This window comes from Sinocyclocheilus grahami, unplaced genomic scaffold (genome assembly GCF_001515645.1).
Source record: "Sinocyclocheilus grahami isolate Dianchi unplaced genomic scaffold, SAMN03320097.WGS_v1.1 scaffold871.1, whole genome shotgun sequence".
In the NCBI taxonomy this organism is placed as follows: domain Eukaryota; kingdom Metazoa; phylum Chordata; class Actinopteri; order Cypriniformes; family Cyprinidae; genus Sinocyclocheilus; species Sinocyclocheilus grahami.
In genome coordinates, this window is record NW_015506050.1 from 264,623 (window position 1) to 275,647 (window position 11,025).

At 35.0% G+C, this 11,025-nt stretch overlaps 1 protein-coding gene across 1 annotated transcript in view; it reads right to left on the reverse strand.

Annotated features, from left to right (window-relative positions):
* The window catches only part of LOC107563381 (EMAP like 1), a 55,029-nt gene extending 45,812 nt beyond the window's left edge, over nt 1-9,217 (reverse strand). Inside the window, exon 1 of the mRNA XM_016248240.1 lies at nt 8,815-9,217. Coding sequence (XP_016103726.1) covers nt 8,815-8,956 — 142 coding nt within the window. The 5' untranslated portion in view covers nt 8,957-9,217. The remainder of the gene's footprint in view (nt 1-8,814) is intronic.
* Nucleotides 9,218-11,025: the final 1,808 nt, after the last annotated feature.

The window sequence follows — 11,025 nt, forward strand, 5'->3', positions numbered from 1 at the left end:
GCCGAACGGCGCCGCCGGTGTGCCTACACTCATAGAAAATAATGTGTTCGAATTTTAAAGATGTGGCGCAACGCTGCGCTTCTTGTCCGGTGCGCGACCGCCTGAAACGCTGTTCATCTTTGTTTGGGCTTCCGAAAGTGGATGATGTCCGAAAACAGTGGTTGCAAACGGAGCAAGGGGCGTGGCAGTACTGAAACACCGTCTAAGCTTTTCACCAATCACAACGCATTGGGAAAGCTAACCAATCACAACACATTTTGTTTTTCGGAAGGCAGACCTTCATCAAAGCCGGAACTAAGCGAGCCGTTTGTGCCAGCCTTGGGAGAGAGGTATTGTAATCATGTAAATTATGTGAAAAATAATGCGTTTTTCGAACCACCAAGCATGAGAGCATGTTCTAGTACATCCCCAAAACAAAATCAAGACTTTGTAAAAGAGCATAATAGGACCCCTTTAATATATTTTAAAATGTAATTTATTTATGTGATGGCAAAGCTGAATCTTTAGCAGTTTTCAGTGTCACATTATTCTTCAGAAACCATTCTTATTAAAATCAGTGTTGAAAACAATAGTTGCTAAATATTTTTAGGGAAACTGTGATTATTATTTTTTTTATTTCTTGGGATTCTTTAATGAATATAAAGTTTAAAAGAACAGCATTTATTTGAAATAAATCTTTTTGTAACATTATAAATGTGTTTGCGATCACTTTTGATCAATTTAATGCATCTAAGCGGAATAAAATTATTGTGCTATATTGTACATTTTTTTTAAAAGGAAAGTTCACCCTCAGTTCACTGACATTTACTGTATGGCGTCAGAAGACTTGGAATATAGTGTATGGATGGCTTTAATTTTATTTTTGTCATTTTTGGACCTTAGCGTCCCTTGGTCACTCACTTTCAAGAGCAGCAGGAGCATTCTTCGAAATGTCTCTTATGTCTCACAGTAAAAAAAATATTATAATAATAATCATACAAGGTTTGGAATGACACAAGGATGAGTAAATAATGATATTACTTAAACATGGCCAGAGATGTGGTAAATTATTATTTTAATAATTTAGGTAAAAGAATAAAAAAGTAAACTGAAAAAAAACGGTTAAAGAAATGACTCTTTTAAGAACACAAATTATTATTTAAAAAAGTGTTTTAAACTAATATTGTGCATTTTAGCATGTCTGGAGAGCCTTGCTGCTAATGACACCTTTCCAGACAACAAAATGCACTTATAGACAATAAAAAGAATGCTCTAAAAGTGAAGCTACACATCATGTCATGCTCCCCACCCACATGCTTGAACTCTATTTCGACAGACTAATCAATGAAGAAAGAGACCACTCGCTCAGTCACAGGTGACCTTACTGTTAACTGCAGTGAGGAACGGCACACACAACTCTCCAAACAACAAAACACTTATCTGTCTCCATGTTTAGTCAGCCAGTGCCTCTGTTCATGGGACCCACCCAGTGACAGACAGTCACCGTAGAGATGAGAAGACAAAACCGACCTGGAAAAGGCACGCTGGAGTAGAGCAGAAACTGCGGGTTGTGCTGACTCATGCTCTCCTGAGAAATGGCACAAACGGCAGGGAGCTCTGGTGGCAAACGAGGCAGGGAAGGAGGAGAGGAGATTGAGGATTTTGAAGGAGTCGCAGAGGGTCTGAGTCACAGAGCAGGAGAAAAGTAGGGCAGCATTAACTCAAGACTGGCTCCGCTTTCCCCCTTCTGACACAATGCTCTTTTCAGCGTGTGTGAAAGCCTAGGCTTTCTTCTCCTTCAGAACCCAGGGCATTGTGCACACATAACAAACAGCCCAGAACAGTGGGTGGGTGGTTTAATTAAACTGAAATGTTGTTCTTTGGGTGGGTTTGTGGATGCTGTGCGCTAATGACGCTGGATGTTACATGCGGAAAATCATACTGTATGTCAAGCCAGCCTGCGCAGCACAACTGAGCTGATGGAAAAGAAAAAGTGTGTCAGTGTTCCTATTGTTAACTAAAACTATTAATAAACTGAACTATTGAATCCTTTTCCTTAACTTAAATAAAATATTCCAAATGAAAAAAAAAACACTTTAAAAAAACTTCTCAAAAATTAGAAATGTTGCATTAGCAACTAATTGAAAAAAATACAAGTGGAAGTGCTAAAATTTCGAAAACGAAACTAAAATAAAGCTAAATAGAAATATTAAAAACCAAAAATAATAAAATGACAAGCACATAAAATTACTAAAAGTGAAAACTGAAAATCTAAAAATAAAAGGTAACTCAAAATATTAATAAAATTTACAGAGGTATGTAAACAAAAATTGTAATTTTTTTTCTTAATTGAAATTAAACGAGATGAAATGAAAATATAAATTTTAAATTGAAAACCTAAACTTAAAAAAATTCAAATGAGAAAATAAAATTATAATTTTTTATAATCAAGAATTATAAAATTATTATTATTGAAATTTCTAAAACTGAAATAAATAGAAATATTAGGAAACAAAAACAAATAAAAATGACAAGCATATAAAATTACAAAAACTAAAATGAAACTGAAAATATAAAAATAAAAGCTTGTTCAAAGTATTCATAAATACTATAATAGTATAGAGTTTATGTTTAGTCACCAGATATGTACAAGCTTCTGCTTCCATGCATAATCTGCTCTGAACAAAAGTACACGGGGAAAGGCTTGCCATGGCTCTCACTTGTGATTTCCCAGTGGTACGCTTACAAAAATGCCCATTGGATAATGGACGCTCAAACAATAAAAATACTGAAAAATTCAAAAATAAAATCCCAATAAGTCTTTTGGTTGGACTTATTCTGGTTCATACAACAACAGTATATGAAAGACATGCACTATGTTTTGCCATTGCAAAGCATTAGCATATTTTGAAGCAAAATTTTAATAATCCTGTCTGCTTGACACCCCCACAAAGGCCTCTTTGTTTTGAAAGCCCTTGAGAGTGAATGAGCGAGTGGAATATTCCAAAAACCTCCTTAATGTACAAAAATAGCACAATACTATGCCTTCAGCGGGACATGCTTCAGATATGTCGCTGACACCTTGAACGCTGCGCTGCTTATGGCTAAAAGGCAAAATGCTGCATGTCCAGGAAAAACATCTTTTGGTAAATTACAGTGAAGTTTCATGAGAGTCAATCTGTTAGTCTGGAAAATATGGAAGCATGTTCCTGCCTCAGAGTGAAAAAAAAACGTAATTAAAAAAACACAATAAAAATACCTTGGTAATGGTAAGAAATCACAATTTACAAGTAACAATTATGAAACCGTAAATTTGCAAATGAGAGATAAAAAGTAGTAAATGTGATATATAAAATCATAATTAAGAAATAAAGTTGCAACTGTAAAACCAAAATTAACTTTTTATTTTTTTTCTCTTAAAACAAAATTGACTGTCATAGGAAATAATTTATTTCTTGTTTCAACAATCTATTAAAATATTAAAATATTTTAATCCAGAAAAAAATATCTCATATTCCACAAAATATTAGGAGGCCTACGCGTTTTTAACATTGATAATAATACAAAATGTTACTTGAGTACCAAATCCGCATATTTGAATGATTTCTGAAGGACCATATGACACTGAAGACTGGCTGCTAAAAATTACATTTACACAGGAATAAATTACATTTTAAAATGTAAAAAAATATATATACAGTGGGTACGGAAAGTATTCAGACCCCCTTACTTACTGTTTTACTATATATTTGATTGAATAAATGCAGCCTTAAAAAAGGCGAATAAATGAATCTTTCTGATCCCAAACGTTTGAATGGTAAATTATTTAGAAAAAACGCGAGCGAGAGAGAGAGTGAGAGAGAGAGAAAGAGAGAGAGAGAGAGAGAGCATGCAGCACTAATGGCTTCGGTCTTTTCAGATAGAAGGCCTGTGCAGATGATGGTTTGAGAATTGTTATCAGTAAGGAAATAGGAGAGAGTGCCTGATAAAGAGCCAATGCAAGTCATCTGGGGTCTGCCACATAACAGACAAACAAAGGCTGTGTCAATATCACCCATTTAGGATAAGACGAGTTTTATCCCTCAGTCTGCGATTTTTTATGAGAGCACAGCTCAATAAATAACAGCACAAGAGCCACAATACTAAAGGAAATCGATGTCTAGCTTTGAATGAATCGACAGCCCTTGAAGAGTTATTTTCTGTATATCAATATTTACCTCCAAATTCAAGTGACAGCCTCGTAAGGTCAATGAGAAAACAATGAATAAATGATGTCTTCCAACTGTGGCTCTTATGAATGGCATTAGAATTTCAACCTTTTATATTCTTGCTGCTAAGGTTGTGGAGAGATCAAGTGTAGAGGCAAGTGGAAGCTTTTGTTCATGACATTCATTCTCACTCACTTTCAGTTTTCTCTTCTGGTTCGGTCGGTAACGTGAGCAGGTCTTTAATCCTAATCCTGTTGCACATGCATCCATCAGTGGCTCAAAGGACAGCCAATAAGAAGTGAGAGCCGAGTGCCAAGAACACTTCTCTGGCAGCAGCGGCTGAATGAGATAATAGCAGTCAGAAAGACTGAGACGACTTGTAGACGTCTTGATGCCAGAACACTAGATATCCTGTTACTCCCTTTGCCAGAACTCACCGCCAATGTTTAATTTAAGTAAGGACATGAGGTTAATTTGTCTCCAGAATCCTTCAGGAAATAACCAAGATGATGGTCACGTTTTGGCTGAATGAAAACAATTATGTAAAGGTCAGTCTTAAAGGATTAGTTAACTTCTGACATCATTCGCTCATCCTGGCCAGAATACAGGCCAGCCATCACAGCAGCTCTCATTCTCACTCAGCCGAACAGAGTGAATGCAGAAAAGCAGAGAGATTGTCTTTTCATGTCTTTCCAAACCTGGAGCACAACAGAAGATATTTTGAATGTTTCAACAGTTTTCATCAATACAATGAAAGTCACAGGGGGCCAAAACAATACTGAACCCTAATGACTTTCATTGCATAGACCTTTTTCAAAATATCTTTCATTTTATATTGTCTTTTTATATTTTTTGTCCTAATCTGGGTAAGGACATAAGATTATTTTTCAGAATCCTTGAGGAAATAACTAAGATGATGGTAATGATTTGACTGTATGAAAACCATCATTTAAAGGTTGATCTTAAAGGATTAATTCACTCAGAAATGAAAATTCATCATTTATTCACCTTCATGAATTTTTTCTTTTTCTTTTGTGGAGCACAAAATAACATATTTTGAATGTTTTAACAGCTTTTGTCAATACAAACCCAAAGTGGGCCAAAAACAATAATGAACCCCATTGACTTTCAATGTACAGACTCACATGGATACATTTTTCATTTTATATCATCTTTTATATTTTTTGGTTTAATGGTTTTGAATAACATGGTGAATAATTTTTTTTTTTGAGTGAACTAACCCTTTAAGATTGACTTTAAATTATGTTTTTATTCAGCCAAAATGTGACCATCATCATTTTGGTAATTTCCTGAAGGATTATGGAGGCAAAATAACCTCACGTCTTTACAATATAAATTTTTGTCTGAACTATCCCTTCAAGAGCAGATGGTTCTGAGATTGGCAACACTTTAAATAAAGGTATAATGCCCCTAGAATCTGCCTATGAAAATTAATTTGCTGGCCCAGTATCCCTACAACAGTGTAGTTTGCTGATCAGTAACTCGTGAAGCATTTAAGAACAAATGACTTCATACCAGATCCAGAGCTTCGGCTGAGCACTGTACTGCCGGATGACCTCACCGCAGCGCTCTCCAGCACACCCTCATTCAATTACCCACAGTCCTACGCTGGCCTGACAAGCCAGAATACAGGCCAGCCATCACAGCAGCTCTCATTCTCACTCAGCCAAACAGAGTGAATGCAGAAAAGCAGAGAGATTGTCTTTTTCATTTAAGAACTTGTAAACCAAGACGTTTATAAGTGTAACCGATGTATGAGGCCTATAGCAGATTAAAGGGCTCTGCTGAATGGAAGACTTCTTAGTCTACATGACTGCCAAGATGATGAAAGAGAAGATTACACCACAACCACTCATTTAAGAACTTGTAAACCAAGACGTTTATAAGTGTAACCGATGTATGAGGCCTATAGCAGATTAAAGGGCTCTGCTGAATGGAAGACTTCTTAGTCAACATGACTGCCAAGATGATGAAAGAGAAGATTACACCACAACCACACAATCATATCATAGCTTCAGTGTAAACACAAGTCAGTAACCTCTGATGATCTCATTAGCCACCCAAGTGCTCACATGGCAGATATGCAGCTACGCCACATGGCCCCAGAAACAAATATCACTCTAATGTTGGATTTTCTAAATGAACTTTAAAGGAGATTATAGACTGAACACACTACGGATTAGGGCTGCACGATTATGACAAAAATCATAACTGTCGATTATTCCCTTGAAATTGTAATTGCGATTATTAATTACGATTATCACAATTTACATCGAATGATGTTTATACCATTGTTTGAAGCAACTGCATGCCATTTTTATATGAAAATAAATAAGCTGAAAACACTCTAACTGAAAAACTTTTATTGCTTTTCTATAGTATTAAGCCTCAAATGTCAACTATACATTGGATTGGTTTCTTCTTTAAATAAAAACTTAATACGGCAACTTAATAAATAAAAATATGAATGGTATTATAATGTTATACTAAAACTAAAATGAAAACAATGGAAAAACCCTTAAGATAACCTGTAGAAAGAAAAAAACGCATCTTAAGCACGCAGAATAACATAAGTGGACTTTGAACGATTAATTGCCGCTTTGAACGATTACATAATTGTGGCATCTGTAATTGTAATCGCGTTTAGAAATTCGATTAATTGTGCAGCCCTACTGGGGATATACTGATATTAAAATTCTGGTCAATACTGATAAGCTGATAGTTATTTTCCATGTTTTGACTGATAACTGATAACTATTTTATGAAAATAAATAAAAAACAAAATACTAAAAACTGAAACCAATTATTTTAAATGCGTCAAATGCATGAATTCAGGCATCACAACCTTAAAACTTACAGTATGAAACATGAACATTCATTTGAAGATTTGCTAAATATGACATTATTATTATAAAATTAACATTTAACAACAACCATAATAATAATAATAATAATAAATATAGATGCAAATATTACATTAAATTATTATAGTTTTTTTAAATGTTTTAAATTATTAGTGATTTAAAAGATATATACTTGCACAATTAAATATCTAATTCAATTTTAGCATGTATACTGTATCCATTGGTTAAATATAAAATCTCTAATTGATAACATTATAATATGAAAATACTGTCAATGGCTAGAACGAACAGAATTATTGTTGATTTAAAGTAAAATAATAGACTTACTTTTGCAAACAAGAAATTTGAGTATGTCATAAATCAAAGATTATTGAAGCATGTTCTACAAGAAAATACTCCTTCAGTCTTTCTACTACAAAAATGTATATTTATTTTAATGTGTTACCTGCCATTTCTTTGTAATTAATTGTGAAATTTACTTAGATTCTATGCCATTTTTTTCAGTATAGATTGAAATAAACCCTCACCAATAAACGCCGACCTCATACGTCATCAGCCCAGAACTGCTTCCGTGTACAACTGTTGGTGCAAGCTAGATTAAAGTGATTATTAAGTTTTGAATATAGGTATTTTTCTTACGAAAACGCATCGATTCGCTACAGGAGGCCTTTGTTTACTCCCCAGAGCCGTGTGAGGCACTTTTTATTATGAATGGATGAGCTTTATTTCACTTCTTTTGGACTGATGCACTGCAACACCCGCTGACTGCCATTAAACAGCTTGAAAGATCAAAGACAATTTTTAATATAACTCTGACTGGATTCATCTGAAAGAAGAAAGTCATATACACCTAGGATGCCTTGAGGGCGAGTAATTCATGGACTAATTATTTTTTTTTTGTGAACTAACCCTTTAAACTACAGTTCAATAAAACCTTTAATGTAAAAACTCATGCAACAGCACAGCATCACATCCTGCACAAGAGCAAGGAGAACTTCAGGTGGTTTTCTCTAGCGCTGTGATGTCATATGAGGTTCCTTAATGCAAGAGATTAATAGTGTTTGACAGAACAGTGACACGCACTTCTATTCATCCTGGAACAAGTAAATCCCTTACTAACCACCCCAAACTCCTCTCTTCTTTTCCTCTTTTATCATCAGCCCTCGCCCAAAAGCCTTGAAGCACCAGCCAGCATACACACACACTTGACTACAGATGGCAATCAGGATGGCAGAACAACAAAAACACCCCAACAAATCAAAAACGACATCCTCATTCTTTAGCTTTTCGGAAAGCTCTTGAGTTTCATTTTCACTGGAGAACGGTCTGATGTAATAAAGGCGTAAGAGATTTTTCTCTGCATTGTTTCGTTCAAAACAAACACGTCTGTCTGAAAACAACATCAAACACCTTCAATCTCAGGAATGGCAAATATGCTTCACCTAAACATTATAAGAACCTGAAAAACATGACATTTGAGAGATGCCCTTCTGGAAACACTTGCTTCGGGAGCATCTCAGTGTACGAAAACTGTCAACTACTATCAAATCCTTTCAAAATGATCCATCACAGCCAAGAGGATTTAAAAACTTTCTCAAAGTTGAGGGACTGAAGAAGGTCATAAAGGTTAAGTGCAGCACCTGAGGTACCACCATCCAGCTGAGGCAACATGTTTACCTGAACATGTAGATCATAAGATGGACAAGTTCTCAGACTAAAGACAGAAAACATGATGAGTTTACCGTTGCAGAACTGCAGCAGTGAAGAGGTGTCATAGAGACTGCTGTAGCTGGAGAAGCCGTCCTCCATTCTCTTCCTCCCTTCTTCCCCTTCTCCGATAACTCCGTTACTTTCGCTGGCTGGCCACTGCAGCTCTCTGTCCATTCAACATCCAGTCTTCTTCTAGGGTCAGCCTGCTAGTGTCAATCACCATGACAACCCATTCAAGCTCGCTAACTCAGACGCTCTCCTTGAATAGGACTCCAAAAAAAGAAAGTCAAAATATTTTCTGAAGTTATAAAATGCTTGTCTTTTTGTGCACTTTTTCTTCTCCGGTTCTTTCTGTGGTGAAAATAAGCCCGTCCAGGGCTTAAGCTCTCAGAGGAGTGTGTGCGAGTGTTGGTAGTGTGTGAGTGTTTGTGTAATGTCGAGGACACTCTGCTGAGCTTGTCTGTGAGTCCCGGTCTGACAGCAGGGAACGGACCAATCAGAGCGCAGGGGGTGGAGCCTCTCTCAAAACATAAACCCTCCCCCTCCAGCTGACTGAGACTCAACTCTGACACTGTAGGAAACAAGTGCTGGAGAAATTAAGCAAGAAAAGCATTGCATTAGAGGTGTCCTAAAATAGAAACAAGTTGGTGTGAATCGATATTTAGAGTTGGCAAAGGGCTACTATTGATTAAGGGTATTTTTGTGTGTTTTTACACACTGATTCAGAATGTAGTTGTACTTAAACTACACAGGAGTAAAGAGGATTATGACATAATCTAAACATATCTACGTTATCATTCAAAAGTTTGGGGTCAGTAAGATTTTTTTTTTTAATTTTAAAAGTCTCTTATACTCAGCAAGGATGCATTTATTTGATTAAAAATACAGTAAAAATAGTAGTATTGTGAAATATTATACCGTTTCAAATGACTTTTTTTTCAAATGTAATTTTTTCCTGTGTTGGCAAAGCAGAATATTCAGCAGCCGCTACTCCAGTTACACAATTCCTCAGAAATCATTTTAATATGCTGATTTAGTCAAGAAACATCTCTTATTATTGTCAATGTTGAAAACAAATCTTGTGCTGCTTAATGTTTTTTGTAAACTGTGATACATCTTTTCAGGATTCTTGGATGAATAGAAAGAGCACAAATTATTTGACAAAAATTGTAACAACATAAATATCTATACTGTCACTTTTGATCAATTTAACACATCCTAAATTAAAGTATTAATTACAATAAAAAAAATCATACTGACCCTAAATTTTTGAGCAATAGTAAAAAAAAATCATATACATATGCAAATATTCTTATTTATATTTTGAACTACACAAGCTACTAACAAAAGGCATCAATACATTGAAGTTATATTGAAGTATCTTTAAATAATGATGTATTATTTTGTTTGCAATCAGAGCATTATTTACGCTCACAAAGAACTTACTAAAAATGACCGAATTAAATAGGTAGGGTTTACATGAACACTAAAATAATCAATAAAGTTAAAAATAACCACAATTTCTATAACAAGGTGAAGTGATTAATGGCAATATTTGACCAAATATTTCAACAAATATAGCATCATAAATTAATATTTTTTCTAACCAGCTCATTTAAATGAATGACCTATTTAAACAAATTCACTCAAATTAATCAGATTTCCAAACGCTTCATGTGAAATAGTAAGTGGATATTTTGGTAACACTTTATTTTAAGGTGTCCTTGTTACACATTACATGTACTTACTATTATAATAACAATATATTATGCATAATTGCATGCAAGTAACCCTAAGTCAAACCCTAATCCTGACCCTCACCATATAGTGAACATAGTTCATCAATATTACTCAGTACTTAAATGTACAATTACACTGTAACAAGGACACATTAAAATAAAATGTAACTGATATTTTTGATTATATTCCCAGTTCACCAGTTCGCTGTAAATGCAACGCAACAAAAATAGTGACATACTCTTGAGTTTTGTCATGCTACACCACAAGTAATCAGAAAAATAGCTACACTGCTACACTTTTAAAAAGCTGCTGTCATACTACTTGAAACTTTTTGTAAGTTACCCCAACACTGCAGACAGTAAAGAAATAAAGCAGTGCTTCCCACATGAGGAGGAAGGTTTTTGGGGACTTTTCCACATATGAGACACAATGCATGACCTCACTTTCCATTCTTTATTCCACAATACAAACAAGCTTGAGTAAAAATTAGAGCTAAACACTGA